This window comes from Neovison vison, chromosome 7 (assembly GCF_020171115.1).
Source record: "Neovison vison isolate M4711 chromosome 7, ASM_NN_V1, whole genome shotgun sequence".
In the NCBI taxonomy this organism is placed as follows: domain Eukaryota; kingdom Metazoa; phylum Chordata; class Mammalia; order Carnivora; family Mustelidae; genus Neogale; species Neogale vison.
The window spans coordinates 149342510-149369127 of record NC_058097.1 but is presented as its reverse complement, the minus strand read 5'-3'; the positions used below and the strand labels follow the sequence as shown (position 1 = coordinate 149369127).

Below are 26618 nucleotides of genomic sequence, written 5' to 3'. Positions count from 1 at the left end.
AAGATGTTTGCCTCTCCAAAACACTCTTAGCAAGCTCCTTTAAAGCACAGGCTGGGGGCACCTGGGTGGCTCAGTGGTTAAACATCTGCCTTCAGCTCAGGTCATGGGCTCAGGTCATGATCCCAGGGTCCTGGTATTGAGCCCTGCATCATGTTTCCTGCTCAGGGGGAAGCCTGCTTCTCCCTCTCCTACTCCCCCTGCTTGAGTTTCTTCTCTTGCTCTCTCTCTCTCTATCAAATAAATTAAAAAAATCTTTAAAAAAAAAAAAAAGCATAGGCTGCCTATTGCCCACCAGCATGCCTAGGACAGAACAGGCTTTCAGTAAATGTTTGTTGAATGAATGAATGAACGAACAAATAAATGACATCTTGCTAAAGCAAGTGTTGGAAGAATAAAATGCATGCTCAATGGCAGGAGTGGACAACTCCCACTTTAGTCAGTCAGTCTTATCTGCAGAATGTCAAGAAGGAAAAACAGCATTTTGGAGTGCTTTTTACTTTCCTGAGAGCTTTGCATAGTTATTTTATTTGCTCTTCCATAACAAGTCTATGAATGTGTCCTTATTTATGTAGGGAAGTTATTACCAAATTTGAACTGGAAGAGGAGGTCAGATATTGTGCAGGAAAGTGGGAAGGAATGTTATTTAGGGAGGTTACCTGGAAGAGTTTGTAATACCTAGCATTTACTGTTTGTAAGAGCAAGGGAACTGGCGTTTGTAGGCCTATTATGACAGGCAAATTGCTCATGTAATGTCATTTAATCATTGCAACAATCTTATGAACTAGGTATTATTATCTTTATTATCTCCGTTTTTGTAGCTGAAGAATCTGAGACTCAAAAGTTGAATTAATTTGTCCAGCGTTAAATAGGTATCGACAGGGCCAATATTTAAACCCAGGACTGACTGTTGTGTCTCTCATCCATTTTCCGTTATTTCCATTATTCATTTTGTAGAGGACCATGCCCCTTGTTATCAATTGATGAAGCTTTCTGTAACATGAAAATTCAGGAATTCTACTGTTGTTATTTTACTTATCTTCATTTTGGTGAACTTTTTGTTAAGACAAACACAGCAGCAGTACCACATTTCTGTGTAGCCATTGATCCTATCTCATCACTGTGCCTGATCTTCACACACTGATATGGACCTAGATTGTAATCCTCTTTATTCTGGAAGAAACTGAGGCCCAGAGAGACAAGTAACTTGCTTGTAATAAGCTACAGGGCTAAGATTTTACCTCAAATCCAGTATTCTTTTTACTGCTATGAAGCTGGTCATAGCAAGCAATCTCTACAATGGTATTTCTTAAGCTGGGGACATTTAACAATGTCTGGAGACGACTTTTTTTTTAAAGATTTTATTTATTATTTATTTGAGAGAGAGAGAGAGAGCATGAGCAGATGGAGGAAGAGAAGCAGCCTCCCCACTGAGTGCAGAACCTGAGGCAGGGCCAATCCCAGGACCCTGGAATCATGACCTGAGCTGAAGTCAGACACTTAACCAACTGAGCTGCCCAGGCGCCCCTGGGGATAATTTTTATTATTACCACTTCAGAGGGTACTACCAGCATCTTGTGGTTAGCGATTAGGAATACATAGGCCAGCCCCCCACAACAAAGAATTATTTGGACTAAAATATTAATAGTGCTGAGGTTGAGAAATCTTGCTCTTTGAAAACAGTTGGGTTTCATGCCTCATTTCTCCAGAAGAGGTTACATACCCAAGGTTAGCCTCCAAAGTGATGACATTGATTCTTTTATTTATTTCTCTTAAAAGATTTTATTTATTTGACAGACAGAGATCACAAGCAGGCAGAGAGAGAGAAAGGGAAGCAGACTCCCTGCTGAGCTGAGAGCCCAATGCGGGGCTTGATCCCAGGACCCTAAGACCATGACCCGAGCCGAAGGCAGAGGCGCAGAGGCTTAACCCACTGAGCCACCCAGGCGCCCTGACATGGATTCATTTAGAACTGGCTTTTCTTTAGTAGCAGCAAATAAGTTATTAATCACCAGATTTTATTCAGTGTTGTGTCAGGCAAGAACTGGGGATGCAGAAAGGCATTCATTCTACATGGTCTTTCCCCTCAGGGAGTTAAGAGGCTTCTGGAGAAGGTTTAGGAGGAGCAGGTTCCTTCCCTCTGGCTGCAGAGGAAGAACCCTAGATTCCAGGAGCTACTGCATTGCAGCAGTGTCTGTACTCAGAGACTCCCCTGGTAGAAGTGGCGCTAACTTAAGGGAGCCTTCTTCATAACCCCCTCTTCCTCCCTACAGTTACGCTATGCCCACCAAAACCATGGAGGTGTTGCGGCTACAGGACCAAGGCAACAAAATGCTCCCAGACTCAGTTCTCACCACCCATGAGCGAGTGGTTCAGGTAGGTACTCTGGGAGAACCTTGAAACATATTTGCCTCTCTCCCCGCTTTTTTCTTTTTCTACCATGCCCTTCTCTTCCTCGTGGCTGCATCTTGAATGATAATATTCTTTAGGTTTTAGTTCTTTTTTTAAAAAGATTTTATTTATTTATTTGACAGAGAGAGAGATCACAAGTAGGGAGAGAGGCAGGCAGAGAGAGAGGGGGAAGCAGGTTCCCCACTGAGCAGAGAGCCCGATGCTGAGAGCAAAACCCCTCTGTGGCTTCCCTTTAAATCTAGCCATGGTTTCTGTTGTTTTACTGCAGAGACAGATGGGTGAGAACCACACTACCATGAGGGTGCCCAGAGTTATTAAAAATTCACACTTAATTTCACCCGCTTTTTTAAAGGTTTTTAAGATTTTGTTTATTTATTTGAGAAAGAGAATGAGAGAGAGAGAGCATGAGAAGGGGAAGGGTCAGAGGGAGAAGCAGACTCCCTGCCGAGCAGGGAGCCTGATGTAGGACTTCCACGACTCCGGGATCATGACCTGAGCCAAAGGCAGTCGTTTAACCAACTGAGCCACCCACGTGTCCAATATCACCCTTTTTATAACAGCTTTATTGAGAGTTTTATTCATACACGTTCTTTTAACGTGTACAGTTAAATGGGTTTTAATATATTCACAGTTAATGCAAATATCACCACAATCAATTTCATCACCCCAAAAAGAAACTACCCATTTACAGTCACTCCTTTCTCCCCCTTTTCTCAGCTTCTGACAACCACTAATCTCTTTCTGCCTCTGTGGTTTTACTTCTTCGGGACATTTAAACGGAACCATACAATATAGGGTTTTTTATGCCGTTCTTCCACTTAGCATGTTTTCAGGGTTTCTCCATGTTGTAGCATGTGTCAGCACTTCATTCCTTTTTATTGCTGAATAATATTCTAATGTATGAACAGCACCCCTTTTAGATCCATTCAAGAGGTGTATCAGCAAGATAATGAGATGAATGTTTAGGTAGTATCACCTTAAATCTATGCTAACTTTAAAAATAATTAAGTACTGAGCCACTGGGTGGCTTAGTGGGTTAAGCCTCTGCCTTCGGTTTGGGTCATAATCCCAGGGTCCTGGGATTGAGCTCCACATCTGGCTGTCTGCTCAGCAGGGAGCCTGCTTCCTCCTCTCTCTCTCTCTGCCTACTTGTGATCTGTCAAATAAATAAATTTAAAAATATATATATATTTAAAAAAAATAATTAAGTACTGGGGTGCCTGGGTGTCTCAGTTGGTTAAGGGCTCAGCTCTTGATCTCGGCTTGGGTCTTAATCTTGGGGTTATGAGTTCAAGCCCTGCACCTGGCTCCATGCAGTGCATGGAGCCTACTTTTTTTTTTTTTTTTTTAAGATTTTCTATATTTAAGAGAGTATATGCAAATGTGTGTGGGGGAGGGGCAGCCAGAAAGGGAGAGTAGGGCTTGATCCCAGGACCTTGGGATCATGACCTGAGCCAAAGGCAGAGGCTTTAACCCACTGAGCCACGCAGGCACCCCATTTATTTATTTTTTAAACCCATGAGCCACCCAGGTGCCCCTGAGCGTGGCGCCTACTTTAATAAACCACTACTTAACAATCTAGTTTTTAAAATATTATCAGAAATAAATTATTTGGTAAAAAAAAAGAAATGAGTTTTTTGGGATACAGATCTTAAAGATCCAACTTGCCACTCAGGGCCATAGGACAAAGTTTGGACTCTATTTCCTCTGCCTTGAAATCCCTCTATACTACTGCTGAATTCTCCCAGTTTACTCCTGTTTTTCTTCAAGACTCCACCTATAAGTTACCTTTTTTGGAGGCTGTCTTTGACCCCACCTCCCAAGTTAGGTAGAGATTTCTCTTGTGGGTTCCTGCAGCCCCCTGCATGTCTCTGTACCACACATCTGATTCACCTCTGGATTCTTCACGCAGTGTCTGACACCAGTCAGGTGTATATGGGTAAATCTGAGTTGAATCAGAAAATCGTCCTGGACTTGATAACTTCTTAGTTGAGTTATGACATCCACTGTCTACAGGGGCAGATATTGGGGCCATGACTATATCAGCAAGCAGATCCCTTGACTGATGACAAGAGAAATCCTGTAGAGGCTGGGCTCTGAAACCAGCTCTGCGTGTTAACCCTCCACCCACGGGCCCTGTAGCTTCTGAAGCTGATGTTTGAGCCCGTGCCATGTCTGCCAGTCACCTGGCTTTCACTACCGTCTCTCATCTCCTTTCCTTTTGCAGATCAGCGGTTTGAGTGCTACATTTGCAGAGATTTTCCTGGAAATAATCCAAAGCAATCTTCCCGAAGGAGTGAGATTATCAGTGAAGGAGGTAGGTGCTAGTTTGAGAAGAGGCTCCCTGGTGGCCCACCTGTGCTCAAAATATGGATAAGAGCATCTGGTGTTAGAAACAGGACAGAAACGTGGATAATAAACAAGAAAGCTGTGCAGACCGGTTTTACCGTAATCATTTTACTGGCCCTTCCAGTGCATCAGAGCTGATGCTGAAAGGACCACAGGAGCTGAACTCCGTCACAGTATTCCGATGTTAGGGGTGAGCCCATAATTGTGTATAGAAAGAACGTGATTCAAGATTATATACAGTATAACTAGTCAGAACACAAATACGGAAATTACTCTAAAGAGGAGTTTTCTGGATCTTCAAGGCTTGGCTGAGAAACGAATGCCAATCAGAAGGAAAACTGGCACAGAAAACTTGGAAAACATTAGGAACCTCAGCCTAAACACTGAGTATTTGTGTTCATTCGCCAAGCTAAGCATTGTTATGACACAGATCCATCAGGTCATTTTAGACTGATGCCGTCAGCTGTATCCAGCTGTCCTTGTTCTAAGCCCATGCTTATCAGTCCTCTTCTTGTTACTTGGGTTGCACACAGATGTGTACAGGGGAAAATGCGCTGGTCATACTGACTTAAATATTCCAGTCCCTAGGTCTGTTATTTCTGATCGTAGATGGAGAACTTGGGCATTATGTCTCTTTAAGTGCTTCTAATGAGATACTCATAGCATTTGACATTCATTCTTTATATGTCTGTCTTCTCTCACTGACTCTAGGTTCTCTTTAGGCAGGGAGGAAGTCCGATTCAGAATCCTTGGTATTGAATACAAGTCTGGTATCTAATACAAGTCTAGTCAAATCTGAATCATTCCCCACAGAGCTGGCTGATGGATTTTTTTTTTTTTTTTAATGCTGTGTATGTTTGAATAACTGAAAGCTCTGCAGTAATTCCCCCTTATTTTCCTTTTCTTCTCCCCAGCACACTGAAGAAGACTTCAAGGGAAGGTTCAAAGCTCGGCCAGAGCTGGAAGAACTGTTGGCCAAGTTGAACTAGCTCACTGCAGACTCTCGTGTCAGGACTCGTGATATTGAGTGGTCAAAGATAAGCAGAAGACACTGACTTTTAGCTATCATAACTACCCATCCCCATTAGCCAGGAATGCCTCCTCTCTTATAAGGAGGAGTGTTTGCCAACTCTCACCACTTTCCTTTGGGCCAACCTAAGACATTCTCCATCTAATAAAAATCTACAGCTGAAGGGCATGTGTGTATGTGAGAAGTCAGTCCATCCTGTGGAATATCTTTTATTTTTATTTTAAGATTTTAAGTAATCTCTACACCCGTTGTGGGGCTTGAACTCACAACCCCGAGATCAAGAGTTACATTCCACCAACTGAGCCAGCCAGGCGCCCCTGTGGAGTATCTTTAAGGGATTATATTTTCTCTTTAGCACGGAAGCATGTTTCCCTTCAGTATTTCCCCAGTTAGAGTGATCTCATCCTTTCAAGCAATCTGGCATTGAATCTTTTAGTGAAACAGAGGATCATAACATAAGTAAACCCCCTATGGATAGAAGGCATAGGGATGGAGATTTTGGCTCTGTATATGAAGAAAACCTCTCCAGATAGAATCAGGGTCTGGCGGTAGTGAAAAAATACCACTTTGTGGGTAGTGAGTGACTCGTCATTCAGGGAGATGTTACATAACTGCTAATTAAGGTTACCTGGAAGGAGTTTACACAAAGAATTAAGGTTGATCTTGGTCAGAAGTCAGAAAACTCCTGCTGGTAAGCCAAGTCCCACTGACTGCCTCTTTTTTTAAAAGTAATCTACTGGAGTGAAATTCACAAACCACAAAAGTAATCATTTTAAAGCAGACAATTCGGTGGTATTTAATACATTCACAATGTTATACAACTACCACCTATATTTAGTTCTAAAGCTCTGTTGCCTGTGTATTGGAACAGGGCCATGGTCGTTCACTTACATATGGTGTAGGGCTGCTTTCACACTGGCAGAATAGTTGTGACACAGACTGTAAAAGCAAAACATTCATCATGCGTCCTTTCTAAAAATAGTTTGTCAAACCCTGATCTAAGTCACTGGTTCTCAAACTAAGTGTGCATCCAAATCACCACCTGGGGGGCTTTTTAAACACAAATTTTTGGACTCTACCCTTATTTTTTCTGATTCAGTAGATCCTGAGTGAGGGCATAGAATTTGTGTTTCTTACACGTTCCCAGGTGATGCTGATGCTCATGCAACTGGTCCAAGGATACCTCTTTGAGAACCACTAGTCTAAGTGATCTCTGATATTTTTCCTATTTTGGGTATTAGTGAGTTCATACTTTTGTACATAATAGCGGTCATTTATTGAGCTAGACTCTGTGCAAGGTACTACATGAGCTCTAATCCTTACACCAGTCTTTTAGGGTGTATATATGCGTGAACCTTCAGTGTGAATGGGTATTGGTGTGTGTGAAAAGGCTATGTATGAGTATGTGTATCTCAGTATGTATCTCACACATACAGAGCCCTCATTATGCTATGTACTTTATAAAAATTATCCTTGACGTTGATGGCATTGTCCCAGTTTTACAGATGGAAAAACTGAGGTCTGGAGATAGAAAGTAACTTCATTCTCCTGAAGGGTCACATAACTAATAAGTGACAGATCTTTCTCTCCTGTACTCCACTGCTGCTGTGGGGTACCCCCACGCAGAGGTCTGTGGGAGCCCAGAGCATTCTTAGCATTGCATGTACTTTTCTAAAACTCAACAGTTGCAGTTCTGAAGTTATTTTGGTTTCTTTGCGTTGGTCTCTAAAGGCAACAATAGGACACTCAGATTTCCTTCTAAGGTATAACACTAAGGGAGAGCTGTCAAGATAGCAGTTACCTTAAGTTAAAATGCTTCTCTAAATTGACACTGAAGGTTCAGCAGGCCACTGCTTTCAAGTGAAGCCCAATGGGAGGTTGGGCAAAATTTTTCAGGTCAGAACTCGTATTTTGGTTGTAGAATTACTCATTGCTGAGTCTCTTTTAGGGAAGATAAAAGAGAAGTTGCTAATGGATGAGTGTAATTTGGGGAGATGTATAGAGACAGGAAGATCAAGATGAATAAACAGATGTATACAAATACACATGGTCCCCATGTCCTGAGGACTCTATTTAGAACCTGGATTTGTGATTTGTGCAAGCAGGACACAGGGTTTAATAAACTGACAAGACACTAGAGCTGAAGAACATTAGGACCCAGCTAGCCTAACCCTCTCCTTTAGCAGCTATAGGTGAGGGACCCAGGAAAGGGTGCTTTTACCCAAGGTCACAGCACACCTCACAGGCATGCCTTGGAACAGGATTCAGATCTCTTGATTCCCAGTCCATCCCTTTCCATTACATCACTGAGGGATGAGTCAGGTTTTTCTCTTGAATAGGAGGCAACTGGATTCCCTCACCTTGGAGCTCTCCTGTCACTGACCTAGTTGATGATTTATCCTCTCACCAGAGTCAAAGAGCTTTTGTTACTCCTTAGTCTGCCCTGAGATAAATGGAAATTGCTTCTAATGCCTTATCCTGTCAAGAAGGATGGGAGGTATTCTGATTACTAGAACCTCAGAGTTACAAAACAATTATGAGCTTCATCGATTCTCTCCAGTGAGGTCCAGAAGGAAATGGACTTTCCTAGAATCACATGGCAGTGAAGTCAAATGGAGTGTAAGTTTCTTGCACAATGTTGAAAATAACTTTCCCACCCTCCCTGAGACAACTTATTATAAAGGAAAGAGTCAGACAAACCTAGGCTATTCCTATTTTCTATACTTAACTATTCTTAGGGACTCATGTGAATTATTTTAACCTCATAAACCTCAGTTTTCTGATCTGTAAAATGGGAATACTCCCTTTTTAGGAATTTGAGATGGAGATAATATATACAAATGGGCTAGCAAGTGCTCAGTAAATATTGGATTATTTTCCCTTCCAAACTTCTTCAGCACACTTCTTAAAAAGTTTTTTTAATTGAGATATAATTTATATTTATAATGAAACAACAGATCTTAAGTGTATATTTGATCAGTTTTTAAAATGCTTGGATCCTGATGGGAAGCAGGCTCCCCACTGAGCAGACAGCCCAATGCAGGGCTTGATCCCAGGACCTGAGATCATGACCTGAGCTGAAGGCAGAGGCTTAACCCACTGAGCCACCCAAGTGCCCCTTAAGTGTCCAACTCTTTTTTAAAAAAGATTTTATTTATTTATTTGACAGAGGGAGAAGCAGGCTTCCCAGAAGCAGGGGGACCCTGGGACCATTACCTGAGCCTAAGGCAGACGCTTAAGGACACCACCTAGGTGTCCCAGGTGTCCGACTCTTAATTTCAGCTCAGGTCATTATCTCAGGGTTCTGGGATTGAGCCCTCCGTCAAACTCTGTACTAAGCCTGGAGTGTGCTTGTCCCTCTCCCTCTGCTTCACATCCCAACCCCTTAAAATCAATCAATAAATAAAATCTTTTTAAAAAATGCAGTCACCCATGAAACCTATACTTCTATCAAGATTACACTTTCATAACCCCAGAAAGTTCCTTTACTTTCTTTGAGTCCTTCTTCTCCAGAAGCAATCATTAATCTCATTTTTGTGAAGTTTTCCCTTTCTAGAACTGCATATAAGTATCATACAGTATATGCCCTTTTGTGACTGACTTCATTTACCCTGTTTTATCCATGTTGTGTCTATCACTAGTTCATTCCTTCAGCATACTTTTAGTTTTGAATGTTCCTTTGAATGTGCCTAGAATCTCTGTGATAACATGAGGGGTAGGCAGGAAGGACAAGAGGGAAGGTCAGTGGATTGGGATTTAGAACAGCTGGGTGCTAGGTTTGGCTCCATCAGTACACAACCTTTGGGATAATCTGTTTTGGTCTTCATTTTTCTCATCTGTAAAAAGATGAGATCACTGGCCTAAGAGGGAAGCAGACTTGTCCAAGGTTAGCCAGTGCCAGCCAGGGATTGCTTCAGTTCACTCAATTCCTGGTTTAGTGCACGTTACTGAGATTTTGAGAACTGACATTTTATGTAGATCATTAACTTCCAGGAAGATTGAATGGGGTTGAATTGGCAGTCTTCCTAGTTAAGGCCAACAGTTTCCTCAGCTTCATGTTTTAGTTCCTTTCCTCTGGCTAAGGATGCCTTCTTCTGCCACCACCACAGAAGGCTGGAATTTGCCAGCTGTGGACTCTAAAAGGGTAGGTTTACTTAAGGAAGGAAAGCTCTCTGTGCAAGCACTGGTTGGGTCTAGAACTAGACCTGCCGGAAAGGCACTGAAGACAGGTAGCCAAAGTGTCTTGCACTAGTTTAATGTGTACTTTGACCTCTTTGTGTCATTTATGTCTTCAAATATGTGATCTCCCTGGAGAGTCTGAAATGATTCATTGAGTTCTTATAAATCCCCCCAGAATAACTTTCATTCCTAGTCATTTCAGGTTTAGGTCACCATTTAGACAGAATGCCCAGGCTCTGAAAGATGCCCAAGCTCCAAAGAATGAAAACTCTTCAGAAGATTGCTGCTAAAGGAGGAAAGAATTCCTCCCACTTCTGCCTGCTGTAAGTCCCTGTTGGAGCAGAGAGCCCTATCATTCTATACAGTGGGAAGCATAAGGTTTCAACCTGAACTGGCTCCAGTTCTCTTTGGATTTCTAGTCAGCAGCTCAAGGACTTAGCCTGGAAATTTTACCTGAGGGAGGGAGAGTGGGAAGCATCTCTTATTACTCACCTAGTAAAACACATTACCATGCAACTTTGTACTGAGCACAGGCCAAGTCTCCAGCCAAGGACCTTGCGGGGAATGGCCAACTCATGAGCCACAGCGACACCCAGCCAAATCTCTCCACTCATCCATGGCACCAAGCCTCTGTACAGAGGTAGGTATAGCTTGTTCTGGACAAGCATGGACCACCTTAAATTACAGCTCCATGGCTGTAGGCTCCAGAGCTGAGAGACTAAAATAACATGCCAATCTAGAACACTGTGGGCAAGGTGCACTGGTTAACCTCCTTTTTGTAAAACACTAAAAAAGCCAGCCAAACAAACAAATCCATAATATTTACATAGTAAATAGTTACTTACTATTTGTTAAGCATCATACCAGGCAGTGGAAGATCAGGAGAGCACAGAACAGAACAGCATAGACGTAAGAATTAGACATACTTGAAAGTCTAGCCCACAATCTAACCTTTATTTCCTCTTCTGTGAAGGGGAGTTAATGGGGTTACTGAGAAAATGTAACTCAGGAGAGTACCTAGCACACAATTAACATCTAGTGAATGCTTACTATGTACCAGACACTGTTTCTAAGCTCTTTACCAAGATTAATTCTTTCAACAAGTCTATGAGGAAGGTCTACATTTATTAGTTTTAAGGCCTATGAGGAAGGTTTTACATGCATTTTTCAGAAGAAAAAATAGATCCTGAGAAGTTAAGTAATTTGCCCCAAACCACACAGCTAGTAAGTGGCATAGTGGGATTTGAAAGCAGTATGTCCTAGAGATTGAGAGCAAACTTTGGAACCAAACAGCCTGAGTTAAATGCTTCATAAATACTGTATGACAGTATTTATTACATATATACATTATAAATATAATAATTTTAATAGTTCAAAAATGCTAATAATTTTTATTTGCTATTTATATTATTATCCCTCATTTAATTCTCTGCGCCAAGAAAATAATAATTCTCTATTATGCCTCATTTACTTGAGGAAACAGATTTGAGTGGCAACAAAGCCCGCTTCGCCCAAATACATTCTGTGACCCACCCAGTGTTAGCTCTGTGTTAGAGGTGGAGTCTTATAAAACTTGCACTTAGCTGGTTTGTAAGCTAGTCTGCTAGTGAGTCCTGTCCTTCCTCTACTAGAATCCCACCCACCCTCCCCACAGATAGTTATTTCTATTTTAATTACACAAATTAATATGTAGATACATTTCTGTTGTAAAAGATTTGAATATATTGGGGCGCCTGGGTGGCTCAGTGGGTTAAAGCCTCTGCCTTCGGCTCAGGTCATGATACCAGGGTCCTGGGATCGAGCCCCGCATCAGGCTTTCTGCTCAGCAGGGAGCCTGCTTCCTCGTCTCTCTCTGCCTGCCTCTCTGCTGACTTGTGCTGTCAAATAAATAAATAAAATATTTTTAAAAAAAAGATTTGAATATATAAGCAAATATAGTCCTTACTGATGGGAGTTTTACATGGTGAACACATATTCACTATATAAACAATGCTGCAGTGAACATAATAGTATGTACATCTTATAAAAATATATTCAAGAGGGTTCCTAAAAGAATTGCTGTTGAAATATATATTTTTAAGTTTTTAAGTAATCTCTAAAGCCAACGTGGGGCTCAAATTCATGACCCCAAGATCAAGAGTTGCATACTCTTCTGACAAAGCCAGCCAGTAAATATATAAATGTTTAAAATATTTACAGATCCTGGGGCACCTGGGTGGCTCAGTCAGTTAAGTGACCAACTCTTGATTTCCGCTCAGGTCATGACCTCAGGGTCATGAGATCAAACCCCACATGGGGCTCCATGGTGAGAGGAATCCACTTTTCCTTCTCCCTCTACCCCTACCCCATGCACGTGCGCACATTCTCTCTCTCAAATAAATCTTTAAAAAAAGATAAAATATTTATAGATCCCATCAAACTGTCCTCCAGTAGCTTTATTAACTTATTATCCCTTCAGTGTGATTGTGCCTGTTCTTCATCCCCACCAATACTGGCTGTTATAAATACTTTTGATTTTTGTTAATAGAAATAGCTAATACTACTTTATTTAACTTTGTTCAGTTTTTAATTGGGCTGTTGCTTCTTACTGATTTCTAGGTTTGTTTTTTTTTTTTAAAGAGAGAGAGAGAGTAAGCTGGGGGACGGGGGCGCAATGGGGAGAGGCAAAGGGGGAGGAGAGAATCTTGACGGAGCCTGACACAGCTTGATCTCAGGACCTTGAGATCATGACCTGAGCTAAAATCAAGAGTTGAATCCTTAACTGACTGAGCCACCCAGGCACCACTTATTTCTAGGTACTTTTTACTTGTAGATGGTATACCTTTCTGTTACATATGTTATAAAGAGGTAATGTTTCCTTCATCACTTAAGGTTCAACTCAACTAACTCCCTTCTTTGAAATTCTTGCTGACAGCTCCAGTCCACACTGTTCTGATGACCCACAGCACCGAGCAGACAGGGCCCCACAGAGTCCTTACTGATTACTAATTGGGATTTTACTGTTCTTTAAACTGGTATTCCTCTCATCTTCTCCCTCTTTTCTCTTTCTCTCCTCCCCAGTCACCAACGCAAAGACTCAAAGTAGTTTTAGGGCTTACTATACTTCAGATTTGCACTTCTAATACATAGATGCTCAAGAAATGTTACCAATGGGTGGTGGCTCAGATCATTAAGTGTCTGCCTTCGGCTCAGGTAATGATCTCAGGGTCCTGGGATCAAGCTCCACATCAGGCTCCCTGCTCAGCAGGGAGTCTGTTTCTCGCTCTCCCTCTGTTGCTCCCCCTGCTTATGTTCTTGCCATCAAATAAATAAAATTTTTTAAAAAGTTATTGATGATGATGAGAGCATACACCCCTTTACATTCCAGCTTCGATGGCAGGAGTTACTCTTCCACCTCCTTTTCCACTCCCAAATGCCTCCCAGGGCTAGATAGAAAACAGAATGGGCAATGTAGTTCCATAGAAGAAAAATGAGAAGCAATGGCAACTGTTATTAACTGGAGAATACAACCATCTCAAAGAGGAATCGTTACTCAATTCCAGCAAATTGTCAAGTGGGAATATAAGCTCCATGATGATAGCTTCTCCATTTTTTAAGAGCTGAAAATCTGTATTTTATGTTAAATGTGCCTTTTATTTATTTACTTTTTTATGGCATAAAGGGGATTCAGCCACCTAAAAAATAAGATTTTATTTGACAGAGAGAGTGCACAAGTAGGCACAGTGGCAGGGAGAGGGAGAAGCAGGCTCCCCACTGAGTAGAGAGCCCGATGTGGGGAATGATGCCAGACTCCACTATCATGACCTGAGCCAAAGGCAAACGCTCAACTGACCGAGCCACCCAGGCGTCTCTGTTAAAAGTGCCTTTAAAGATATTTTTTAAAATTTATTTGACAGAGAGAGATCACAAGTAGGCAGAGAGGCAGGCAGAGAGAGAGGGAGAAGAGGAAGCAGGCTACCTGCCGAGCAGAGAGCCTGATGCGGGACTCGATCCCAGGACCCTGAGATCATGACCTGAGCCAAAGGCAGTGGCTTAACCCACTGAGCCACCCAGGCGCCCCTAAAAGTGCCTTTTAAAATGTCAGGCAACATTGTGTGTTTGTTGGGCTGTGAGCATGTGGAGGTCAGACTCTGCATCTGTCTGGGATAGAAGAGGAACTCAGTGTTTATTTTCCCGTATGTTTTCTTCCTTCTACTAGATTAAATGAAATATCCAGATCAACCAAGGAAAGATAAAAGCACTTACATAATGGCTAGTAATTAGTTATTCTAATGTTGTTTTATTTCCACCCTTCAAACCAGACTAAGTAACACGAAGAAAGAGATTCTATTATTCATCCCATCAGATCATATTATTCATTCACACAGTAGCTGGCACAAGGAAAGGTCTTAGAAAAACTTGTTAGTCATGTGTTGAACCAATGATGAATAAATGAAGACCTGACCAGGTAACCAATTTATATTTAGATTGTGAATTTACTTTTCAAATTAAGCGTCCATGTAATCAGTACTTGGCACACTGACCCAAGATGTAGGACAGAAGACCATCCATTAACCCCACTCTTTGTTTTACTTAGCAAATACCAGTCAATATTCAATATTGGTGAAGATGTGTGGTATCTCACCATGAAAATATCACAGCTCTTTACAGCAGTCATGTCCAAACCCATGGCTGCCGAGCTTTCAACGTCAGTCTTAGCTGAAGATAATTCCCGAGTTTTATACCTCTTGGCCTTCTGCTGTTCAGGACTTCTTCCCGGGATCTCTCTGGGTGCTAGGTTCTGCAGGGTCATTCTCTGGGGATAGGCGGTTTGGAGACTCAGTGATGGGATGGCCTCGCTCTTTCCTCCTCTGCAGCTCCTCCCGCCGCCTTGCCTGCTGTTCACTCATGCAGTCCCTGAAGGCCTGTACCTGCGGCTGACACTGGCGCCAGTCCTGGTGTTGGGCCATGCACTCCTGTACTGCATAATGGGAAGCAGCACAGCCAGAACGGGAGATCAGCCGGTCCAGGGGGTCCTCCTTCTCATCCTCCTTCTTCACCTGTTGGGCCCAGGTATGGCCTTGAGTTGACATCTTTGGGAATCTCTGGAACATCAGTGGAGGCAAGGTTAGAGTAGGGATGTGACTATGAGGTTCCCCTATTATAAGTAACACTGACCAAACCTATTTTGGTTTGGTTTAGCCTATTTATGCATTTGTCTCCCATTGGAGACTGTAAGCTTATTTGAGAACAGATATTCGGCCTGATTCACCTTGATGCCATCAGCAATAGGCCTGGCAAGAGAACAGATCTGCAAAATGGTCTGAATTCAATGAAATTACAAGTATATGAGAGTGTTTAGCACAGGACTAAATAAGCTAGAATGGATTCTGCTAATGGAATCTGAAATAGGTGAAATGTCACCTTTTTGGAGCACCTGTCTTAGATCCACCCCAAAATAATTAATCTCTCTTCTTTTCTATTAGCCTTTTCCTATGGTTGGAAAAGAACATGGTTTAACATTTGGGAGAGCAACCAAATATGGGTAGGGTTTGACATACAGGAGAAATGGGAGAGTTCTGTGTGGCTGTAGCGTGCATGGGCCAGGGCAAGAGATGAGTCTGTGAGATGAGAGTGCTTAATGTGAGGTGGATTTGCCCAGACTGTCTTCCCAAGATCATCTGCTTCACAGCACCCAGTATAAAGTAGCCTACAGAAAGAATCTGAGAAAGGCTTGAAGGGAAATAAACTCAGCCTTTATACACATTTCACCATGACAGGCTTTAAAGGAACTAGTACTCTTTAATGCCTTTCCTGTGTCTCTCTGATTCATTCAACAAAGGATCATTAAGTATGTATCATGCATGAGGCACTATGCTAGAGGATACAGGAGTGACCAAGACTGACTGAGTTCCTTAATAGTGTATAATCTATGTAATAAACAGACTACAACGCAGTGTGTATGGATATTGAAGACTGGGAACACACTGGAGGAACACCTAATCCAGACATGGCAGGAACAGGCAGGGAAGGCTTCCTGGAGGAAATGATTCCTAAACGGAGACTTGAAGGATAAATAGGAGTTAGCCAGAGATGGGGAGAAGGTCTATTCCCAATCAATGGAAGAGAAGAATCACAGGTTGAGACAGGATTTAACACAGGAAAGTAACTGAAAGTTCTGTATGGCTGAGGAATAGCATATTTAGAGAACTGTAAAACAAATAAAATTGGCGCTATGAGAAAGTATCTAATCATAGCAAGGTATTGTTGGCCATAGTAAGCAGTGCGGAAATTACAAAGATTTAAGGACTCCAAAGCCTTACCCAAAAGTCATTTGCTTTGGAGGCAAACCTGAGGAAGGAAGGGGTAAATAGGCTTTGAAAAGGGACGGGATTGGAAACCTAGTTTTGTCACTAACTGCAAGACCTTAAGAAAATCACTTCGTAGTCTCTCTTTAAAAAAAGTGTCTACCTCACAGGACTGTTGAAGGCTAGATGAGATAATGCACTTAAGAAGCCTGGCACGTCCATAGAGTTCAATACATGAGTTTTATTACCGTACAGAAAAAGTGCCCTGGATTCTAACACAAGAGATCCAGATTCGAATCCCAGCACCACGTCTCACCACACAATCTTTTTAGCTTCCTCCTTAATAATATTTAACTCCTAGAATTAATGTAAGGATTAATATGATAATGAACGAAAATTGCACGGACAACAGGAATCAGTAAATGCCACGGTACTCTCTCCCCACTACATCCGGCTTCAGTCTTCTCTGGAGTGAAAAAGAGGAAGACCCATGCTTGGAGATCGGGGCAGGCTACACAGTCGGCAGCTGGCCTGGACTGGGAAGGCCTGGGAAAGCAGAGAAATTCAATTGTCCAAGTCACCTGCAGCTACGCTCCGACTTTAACGAGAGAACGCATGCGCGCAAGCGGCAGTTACTCTCAGTACCGCTGTGCCCGCTACGCCCCACTGCGCAAAGACGCGGTACGCAGTGCTCACCGATCAGGTTGGACACGAGAACTCGGACGCGCGTTCTAGCACGTCGACGTCAGTTTTGCAGGCAGTTGGAACTCTTCCGACCCTCAGGCCGAAAACCAACCCCTTGGGTGAGAGGGGAGGCGGGGAACCTGAGCGCGGAAGTGGGAGGGAGAGGAACCCGCCACATGTATTCATTGGTGGCCTCTCAGTATAGATCCCGCCCCCAGACCTTGTCGCAGCCCCTTGGCGACCCACTTCCGGCAAAGAGCGGAAGAGGCGGGGTTAAGATGGCGGCGCCTCTGAGGATTCAGAGCGACTGGGCTCAAGCCCTCAGGTAGAATGAAGGCCCAGAACGGGGACGGAGGAGGGTAACGCGTGTTGTCTTTGCGTTAAGGAGAGCTGTATCCAGTCCAGGATAGGGATTACCTACATCATTTGTTGAGGGATCACTGGATGTAGCAAACCCACATGGTCATTTGTCTTCGTTTTCAGCAGAGCTGTCCTGAGGCAACGTATATGTGCTGTGATCCCAGTATCAGAACTAGGACCAATGAATTGGAGAAAGACAGGAAAACTGGGAGGCAGGAAGACTCTTGGGCGAGAAGTCAGTCATTTAGCAAGTATTTACTGTTCGTCAATTATTTGCAAAGGTCCTACGACTCAACCACCTCCACGTTGTCTTTGAGTTTATGATGAAAACTTTGTATTCTCCTAAGACCCCTAGTGCTATGTTAGATATTTTGCACAGTTCTATTCAGGAAACAATGTAACATCCACTATGTCCAGGCTGTGTGCAGGTGGAGTTTAGACGAATAATCTAAATTTAGAGGGTGGCTCCTGCCTTTAGGAAGCTGACAGTGTAATTGGGGATGCACAGCAAACCATTCATTTAACATATTTATTGATCGTATACTGTGCAGGTTGTTACTCTGCACCAGGATGAGTACAGCAGTGCCATGAATGGCAACTGTTATTACTAATAGGGCTTTTTCACATTGAAACCATGGTAAAGGTGAAAACATAGCTTTTTGCAATTAAGAAAATTCTGCTTTACTATGTGAGCCAAAATAAAATACACATTACTTAACTACAGTAAGTAGTAAAGTAATAAAGATAAGTAATAAAGCAAGGACATTGACATTTACTGAGGACCACCAGGTAAAGTGATGCCTAGGAGAGAATGCAGGAGAGGAATCAGGAAGTAACTTGTCCAAGATTTTGTAGCCAGTGATAGAGAGTTACTGTCAACCTAAATCAATCTTTCTTTCTTTTAAGATTTTATGTGTTTATTTGAGAGAGAGAGCATGAGCAGAGGGAGAGGGAGAAGCAGACTCCCCACTGAGCAGGGAGCCCGATGCGGAGCTCTATCCCAGGACCCTGGGTTCATGACCTGAGGCCAAGGCAGACACTTAACCGACTGATGTGCCCCTAAATCTTTCTGTCTTAAAAGTGTAGGTCTGGGTGTGTGGGTGGGGAGGATAGGGTGGCTGGGTTATGGACATTGGGGAGGGTATGTGCTATGGTGAGTACTGTGAATTGTGTAAGACTGATGATTTACCGACCTGTACCCCTGAAGTAAATAATACATTGTATGTTAATAAAAAAGTAAAAAAATAAAATTGAAAAAATAAAAGTAGAGGTCTTTTTCACTATAACCTAAAAATGTTAGAGTGATGAAATAAAGATTTGGATGATTGGGGCGGTGCATTCTAAAACACATAAAAAGTCAGCGTGAGCTGGTGGAGTGCAGAAATTGTATACTAGTCCCATGTTTCTGTTCCTGCTTTCCAGATAGCTAGGTGACCTTGGACAAGTCACTTTCTGAGCTTCAGTTTTATCTTAACATGGGGATAATAAAAGACATTTTCTTAAATTGTGAGGATTAATGATACTGTTTTCAAAGTGCTTAGCACAGGGCTTGGCTTACAATAATCCCAGTAAATATCTAAATATAAAGTATTTGTGATTTTTCAAAGCTGTGTAACTTATAAATGAATAGTGAACTCCCTGTTGTTGAAGTATTTGAATGTTCATTTAACCTATTTTGAAGTATTTGAATAGTCATTTAACCTGTTTTTGAAGTATTTGAATATTCATTTAACCAATAGACATCAATTCATTAAACACTTAATGCATCAATATTTCTTTAATAAATCTTGTTTTATAATAATATAAGCCTGGATGAGATATTAGACTAGTCATACCTAAGTACTATCCAAACTGAAGATTGTATGGTCTTCTTTCTCCCTTGCACCAGGGGCATCCTTTTCAGCATTGAATGAGTCTAATTAGTCTTTTGTCTCTCTTCATAGGAAGGATGAAGGGGAAGCCTGGCTAAGTTGTCACCCCCCAGGTAATGTCCTTTTGCCCAAATTAATATGCCTTCTTTTAGAGGTAGGGGGATTTACTACCCTTAGAAGAGAGCTTCATACTTTCTTTTGGCTCAGACTCCTTGCACAATGCTCATAATCTTCAAATGTTCTTGACCAGTTTATGTGTAGGATATTTTATTTAGGCCCCATCACCAAAAACAGTGTTCTCCTTAAGCAGATTTTCTAGATTACTGAAGCGTAACTCAATGCTATGTATTATGTGTATATACTGTGGCTAAATGCATGTGTGCATGTTGATCTTCATTTTCATTGTGGAAGAATTTCATTTCACAGTCAGTAAAACTGAGTTTGAGATTGCTTTAGTAGGTTTTTTTTTTTTAAGATTGATTTATTTTTGGTGGGGGGCAGGAGCAGAGGGAGAAGGAAAGAAACTCAAGCAGACGGTGCACTGAGTTCACACCATGGTCCAGGGCTCCATCTTGGGACCCTGAGATCACAACTCTGAGATCATGACCTGAGCCAAAATCAAGAGTTGGGTGCTTAACTGACTGTGCCACCCAGGAACCCCCTAGTAGCTTTCTCACAAATGCCGTAACTTTAAATCTTTGTATCTAATTTTTAGCTCTTGAGCATATTCCTACCAAATTAGGTTCACCCAGACCAGGGGTTTTTTCTCTTCACCTTACTTTATACAAGTACCTTCTTTTCTTTCATGAACCAATTTCCTGCCATCTATATAGATGCCTGAATTAAATCTTCAAGGAGAACAATGTTAAATTATTATTTTCCTGAGACAACACTTCTTTTGTGTTATGTAGGTAAACCAACTTTGTATGGCAGCCTAACTTGTCAAGGAATTGGCCAGGATGGCATCCCAGAAGTTACAGCTTCAGAAGGATTTATTGTGAATGAGATAAACAAGGTAGGTTTTTATATCCTCTAAATGACACTGGGTTAATACCCATATATCTACTTTAAATATTTATACTGTAATTTATATATCTTTGTCATCTTTATTTTATTTGTATAGTAATCACAGTTTTTACTGCCTTGGATGTCAAGAGTTGTTTTTTTTTTCTTTTGTAGTTACATGTGCTTTGAGATACTTTTAGTTGCATACACTTCCCTTATATCAGCGCTATCCGATAGATGAATTATGTAAGCCACATATGTAGTGTAAAATTTTTTAAGAGCCACATAAAAAAGGTAAAAAGAGGGACACCTGGGTGGCTCAGCTGTTAAGCGGCTGCCTTCGGCTTAGGTCACAATCCCAGGGTTCTGGGATGGAGCCCCGCATCGGGCTCCCTGCTCGGTGGGAAGCCTGCTTCTCCCTTGCCTGCTCCCACTGCTTATATTCCCTCTCTCACTGTCTCTCTCACTGTCTCTCTCTCTCTGTCAAATAAATAAATAATCTTAAAAAAAAAGTAAAAAGAAACATGTGAAATTAATTTTAATAATATATTTTATTTAATGCAGTTAATCTAAAATACTATTTCAACTTATAATTAATATTAAAAAATTATTAGTGAGATACTATACATTCCTTTTTTCTTATTGAGTTTTTGAGACCCTGTGTGTATCTTATATTTACTACACATCTCAATTCAGACTAATTTTTTATTGAAAATAAATAAGTAGGCGCACCTGGGTGGCTCAGTGGATTAAGCCACTGCCTTCGGTCAGGTCATGATCTCAGGGTCCTGGGATGGAGCATCGGGCTCTCTGCTCAGCAGGGAGCCTGCTTCCCCCTCTCTCTCTGCCTGACTGTCTGCCTACTTGTGATCTCTCTCTCTGTCAAATAAATAAATAAAATCTTTTAAAAAAAAAAAAAAGAAAAGAAACAAGTAAAGGTATTTAGGTTATATAAATTTAGAGTTGAGAACATAAATTCACATACCCAGGTAGTTCCAGATATATTTTAAAAGTTTTCCAAAAACTGAGGCAAGTATCAGTTTTTAAATTAAACTTTAAATAAAATTTAAAAATGCAGTTTTCATATACACTGGCTGTATTATTTCAAATGCTCAATAATCTCTTGTGGCCAGTATCTACCATATTGGACAGCATAGCCTTTACAATGTATCTGGCTAGGCCTTGATGAAGACCTACATAAATAGTAGTTTTTCTCATTGTCTTTGAGGTGAGTAGATAGCCAAACTAAGTATTGCAGAACCCATGTTCTGGTGAGATGTGTAATTAAATTTTTTTTAGTTGTGAAATATTTCAGGTATACTGCTAAGAATGGATGATACTTTGTTTTTTACATAAGACTTTAAATGTTAATTTATTCCAATTTGTGCAAGTTAATAGGCTATATGTTATTATATATGTTTTGCATTTGTTTTTCAGAAACAGCTATGGCATAGTAGAAACTGTCAGAAGATCTGAGTTCAAGTTTTAGTTAACTCTGACACTAGTAATATGATTTTTGGACAAATAACTTAGTTTTCTGAGCCTGTTTCCTCATTTACAAAATGGAGATGTGCTACCTATAGACTGATTAACATGGAGTGAGACTGCATATGAATGAAAACTAAAATCTTACAAAAGTGAGTTGTTGTTCATCATAACAATCCTGTGGGATTGGCATTTTAAATTTCCATTTTGCATATAACCAAACAGACTCAGAGACATTAATTAACCCTAATAATCAAAGCTAATTAGACTGTATGCCAGAATTGAAACCAGTTCTATAAACTTCCAGGTATGGACACTACTTTGCAAGCCTACATTTTTCCCAAGTGTTTTGCCCATATCCATCCATAGCTTCAGTGCTGACTTCCTTTCTTCCTTTCATATTTAGGCCCTCATACAGTCCTTATCTCTTCCAACATTATTGCTAATTTCTGTCTTGTACCTGCTGAGTCAGACAGTAAATGCTTATGGTTGAACATTCATTTGTTTCCTAATTGCCATGAATCACTTTGCTCTTTGATGTTGCTGTATTGTTCTCTTGAACAGTAGATAATGCTTAAATATCTAAACCTGGAGGATAAAAATGTTTGACTTGGAATTTTATCTTAGTGTGGAATGCCCACACTCCTCCTCTGACCCCTCCCACCCTGAATTTTATGTTTTGATATCTCTTGCAGCTTTTCATTACAATATTTTCATTAACAGCATGATTCTCTACTGTTGATATTGGAAGGTAGTTCAACATTTCTCTTCCTCCATATGGATTAAAGGTTGATTTGGTCAATTGATAAGCAGGAGAAAACTACTAATTCTTGAAATCTTTCACACAATTAGTCCCAAAGAAATGAAGTCTTCTGAGAACAACCACAATTCTGATAGATGCCTGAACACTAAGTTCTTGGAGTTCCTTGAATCCTTGCTGGTAGGAATATTTAAGCCAGGAGAGTTTAGCTAACACTCTAGTTTTAGGTATATGAGGCAATTCCAAATCCAGGTCAACTCTCTTGCAGCTGTGTGGGCTTTCTTACGGGGTTAGAAGCAAAATTGATTTGATGAAAAGACTGCAGGCAGCCACATATGGCTATGCTGGTTAAGAAAGTGCTATTTATACAGACAGATATTCTAATTCCATTTTTAAAAAAAGATTTTACTTACTTATTTGACAGAGAGATCACAAGTAGGCAGAGAGGTGGGGGGAAGCAGGCTCCCTGCTGGGCAGAGAGCCTGATGTGGGACTTGATCCCAGGACCCTGAGATCCTGACCTGAGCGGAAGGCAGAGACTTAACCGACTGAGCCACCCAGGCGCTCCTCTAATTGCCTTTTTAAATGAGTAGAAGACTTGTAGTAAGAGCATTTTGATTTTTAGTGATGAGAATGTTACTACTTTGAAATTGTTCTTTCTAAAGAACTGTGAGGACCTGTGTTTGCTGTGTATATATTAGTCTTAGAAAGAGTTTTAGAAAACCTTGACTTTGGAAGACATTTTCATTGTTCAGTAGAATTTCCAAAAACTTTGAAGTACTGCTGCAGAAGAGATAACAGGTTGGGGCTGTTTGGCGAGTGTAACTCTACTCACCTCCCTATGGGAGATACACACTTGGGTGGTGGTGTTGGTATTCAGCCATTTAGAGTAAAGGACTCATATTGCAAGAATCCCTGAAGGGTTTACTAAGCCTTTTATACCTCTGTACATGCTACCTTGAAACACCAACATACTTAATCTTAAATGGTTATAAAGACCTTGACCTTGTGCAAGTCCTATCACCTGAACCTAACATCTTTTTCTAGATATAATTTGAATGTCACCATTCAACTATGTCACCAGTGTTTTCTTGCTACAGTAGTTGAAAGATATCTTATAATGACTAGCAAAACACATGAGGAATTAATACAGCTGTGGGGTGATGAGCAGTCTATGAACATGGATCATCTGTTGGAATGGGCACTGCAAGCCTGACCAGGGCCTACAGATTGTATAAGTGTACCATAATTTATACCAATTTTCTGTGGTAACTATAGATGTCAGTAGTCTTAACATTTTTTAAGTAGTTTTAACAAGTTCCTGTAGGCAGTAAGTTAGCTTTTAGACTAGTCTTTTAGGTGCTAGACTTGGAGTCTGGTTGGTGATGTTTTCTCTCATCTGTTAATCCTATTCCTTGCCCCACTGCTAACTTAGAGTACTCATATTAGATTTTCTTTGAAAAATTAATGCTCTCATATTAATATCTTACTGTTGGTTTATCTTCTGTGGGAGTTTACTTCTTATAAAAAGATAAGGGCAGCTAAACAATACCAAATTACATTGCGGCCCTTTGCAGTAAAAGGACTGCTAATCTATAAGGGAGTGGTAGTGTTGTGAGCTGGCAAAGGAGGATTAGAAAGGGTACATTTAAAAAGTTAGAATTTCCAGGGCACCTGGGTAGCTCAGTGGGTTAAGCCTCTGCCTTCGGCTCAGATCATGATCGAAGGGTCCTGGGATCAAGCCACACATCGGGCTCTCTGCTCAGCAGGGAACCTGCTTCCTCCTCTCTCTCTGCCTGCCTTTCGGCCTACTTGTGATCTCTGTCAAATAAATAAATAATAAAATTTTTTAGAAAAAGTTAGAATTTCCTATCATCTACTGTGTTCTTTAAGAGTCTTTCATTCCACTGGAGTAACTTTACTGATGAATTTCATCTTTCCCTCTCTATTTAGAAAAGCATTCATATTTCTTGTCCAAAGGAAAATGCATCCTCAAAGTTTTTGGCACCATACACTACATTTTCCAGAATTCATTCAAAGAGTGTAAGTATTTTGATAAAATGAGAGAATATAATGACATGTTAATTTTTCATTTCATCTGCATGAGTGCTATAAACATATTCATAATTAATGTGTCTTTCATTTACTGTGTATTAAGGTACCATAGCTGAAGTGTGATGCTTGGCAAAACTGGTATTTGGGTCCACATAGAATATGTATATAAATCCACTCACTGGCAATTTTAGAGAGTGGAATTGTCTGAGGTTTACTCATTTATGTTTTAACAGAGCTGTTTAGTGGCTTTTGGATAATGATCGAAGCTGGGTTTATGTAATTTGCCATTGTTTATATTTCTGTCTCATTGCCTACAGGACAGAGATGTTTTATCAAAATTCCAAGTACAGCATATTGAGAAATAATTTTCAGAGGTCTCTGTGATAATGCCCTTTCTACTACCATGATCTTTTTGGAAGCATAAATGAGAACTATTTGGATAAACTGATTATATTAAAGCCTTCCATTTTATTGTGTAGTACATTTTACAAAATGGCTATTTTTTATCCTTATTATAAAACAGACATAGTTTACGTGATGAAAATTTAGGAAATATCAAAAGGTGAAAAATCACTCACGTTCTGCAACCTAAAGTAACTAAAGTAACTATTGTGAACTTTTGTTACAAATGCTGTATTAATAATATAGTAGTAATACCTACTATGTGTCTGTACCATGTGAAGCTTTATGTATTATTTCACTCAATTCTCTTCTTTTTTCTTTCTTTTATTTTAAAAGATTTTATTTATTTATTAGAGCGTAAGAGAGCGAGTGTGTGAGCAGGGGGAAGGGCAGAGGGAGAGGGAGAAGCTGACTGCCCGCTGAGCAGGGAGCCTGATGTGGGACTTGATATTGAAGTCAGACGTTTAACCAACTGAGCCACTCAGGCATGTCGCCCTGTCTTTTTTCTTTAAATACTTTACCAAAGTAGGTTTTTATAGTATATACTGTTTTATAACTTGTATTCTATTCCTTAATAATATGTACATCATTGCATGTCATCTTTCTTCATATTCTTTTTTTTTCCCCAGAGTATCTTTTAAAATTTTTTTTGTTTTTTTAAAGATTTTATTTATTTATTTATTTGACAGAGAGTGATCACAAGTAGGCAGAGAGGCAGGCAGAGAGAAAGGGCTCAATCCCAGGACTCTGAGATCATGACCTGAGCTGAAGGCAGCGGCTTAACCCACTGAGCCACCCAGGTGCCCCTTTGCATTTTCTTTTAAGAGCTGCATAGTATTCCTACTGTATGATTTACTACAATTCATTTTTCCAATCTTATATTACTGGACTTTCAGGTATTTTTGATTTCCTAATTTTATACTTTGATGATTTGGCTAACCCTTTATTCACAAAGTTAGGAAGAAATTAGAATACATTTATAAAATAGAGTTGCTGAGTCATGGGAAGTGCAAGTTATAAGGCTTTTGGTATGTTCTGACTTCCACTTAACTAATTTATGGAGTTAATTATTGCCCTGCCTTTCCTGTGTAAAACGTACTGACTGATGCTCACAGCATATTCATGGCTTGTAAGCTCTTCTCTGGGATCTACATACTGTGATACTACTGGTTAAATTGAATGCTTACCAAGGATAAGTTACATTATCAATTATATTGTTTTTGAAACTTTGTTAATTAAATACAGTAAACCAATGTAATACGAAAGTGAAAAGACAAAGTGATTATGTCTTTGAAAACTAAATGGTTGCTTTGGAAAGCCTTGATAAAGAAGAGATTTAAAAAAAAAAACAGCAATAATAGAAGCACATGGGTGGCTCAGTCAGTTGAATGTCTGGTTCATGATTTCAGCTCAGGTCATCATCTCAGGGTCTTGGGATCAAGCCCCATCTGGCTCCTGACTCAGCAGGGAGTCTGCTAAGATTCTCTCTCTCCCTCTCCCCCTCCCTCCACCAACAAATCTCTAAAATAAATTTAAAAATAATGACTATAATAGTATGTGTGGGCAAGATAAATGCAAACTGTTATGGAAAAGATTTCTTGTAAAAATCCTAGGTGAATTTTGCTCTTAGATTGCTTTGTAAATGTGAATAAAGATTTGCCTTGCTTTCAAGAAATCAAGTTATGAATTATGCCTTTTGATTTATAGTTTATTACAAGAAAGTTTATTACAAGAAATATATT

At 40.5% G+C, this 26618-nt stretch overlaps 3 protein-coding genes across 6 annotated transcripts in view; 2 read left to right on the top strand and 1 right to left on the bottom strand.

The window, feature by feature from the left end:
- Window positions 1-5956, top strand: part of MRPL48 (mitochondrial ribosomal protein L48) — a 54850-nt gene extending 48894 nt beyond the window's left edge. For all 3 annotated transcript variants that reach the window (XM_044258568.1, XM_044258569.1, XM_044258570.1), the window contains 3 exons: window positions 2271-2373; window positions 4637-4726; window positions 5673-5956. In XM_044258568.1, coding sequence (XP_044114503.1) covers window positions 2271-2373; window positions 4637-4726; window positions 5673-5747 — 268 coding nt within the window. In that variant the 3' untranslated portion in view covers window positions 5748-5956. The remainder of the gene's footprint in view (window positions 1-2270; window positions 2374-4636; window positions 4727-5672) is intronic.
- An 8455-nt stretch (window positions 5957-14411) lies between these two features.
- LOC122914081 (cytochrome c oxidase assembly factor 4 homolog, mitochondrial) lies at window positions 14412-17077 on the bottom strand. Of its 2 annotated transcripts, none has more exons than XM_044260717.1 (2): window positions 16951-17077; window positions 14412-15051 (listed from the first exon to the last, which is right to left on the bottom strand). In XM_044260717.1, exon 2 carries the CDS (start codon window positions 15037-15039, stop codon window positions 14710-14712), a length of 330 nt encoding a protein of 109 aa, XP_044116652.1. In that variant the 5' UTR covers window positions 15040-15051; window positions 16951-17077; the 3' UTR covers window positions 14412-14709. The 2 variants fall into 2 exon arrangements, with proteins under 2 accessions (XP_044116652.1, XP_044116653.1); XM_044260718.1 differs by lacking the exon at window positions 16951-17077 and adding an exon at window positions 16836-16921.
- A 128-nt stretch (window positions 17078-17205) lies between these two features.
- The window catches only part of PAAF1 (proteasomal ATPase associated factor 1), a 43200-nt gene continuing 33787 nt past the window's right edge, over window positions 17206-26618 (top strand). Inside the window, exons 1-4 of the mRNA XM_044258565.1 lie at window positions 17206-17263; window positions 19242-19282; window positions 20081-20184; window positions 24373-24462. Coding sequence (XP_044114500.1) covers window positions 17217-17263; window positions 19242-19282; window positions 20081-20184; window positions 24373-24462 — 282 coding nt within the window. The 5' untranslated portion in view covers window positions 17206-17216. The remainder of the gene's footprint in view (window positions 17264-19241; window positions 19283-20080; window positions 20185-24372; window positions 24463-26618) is intronic.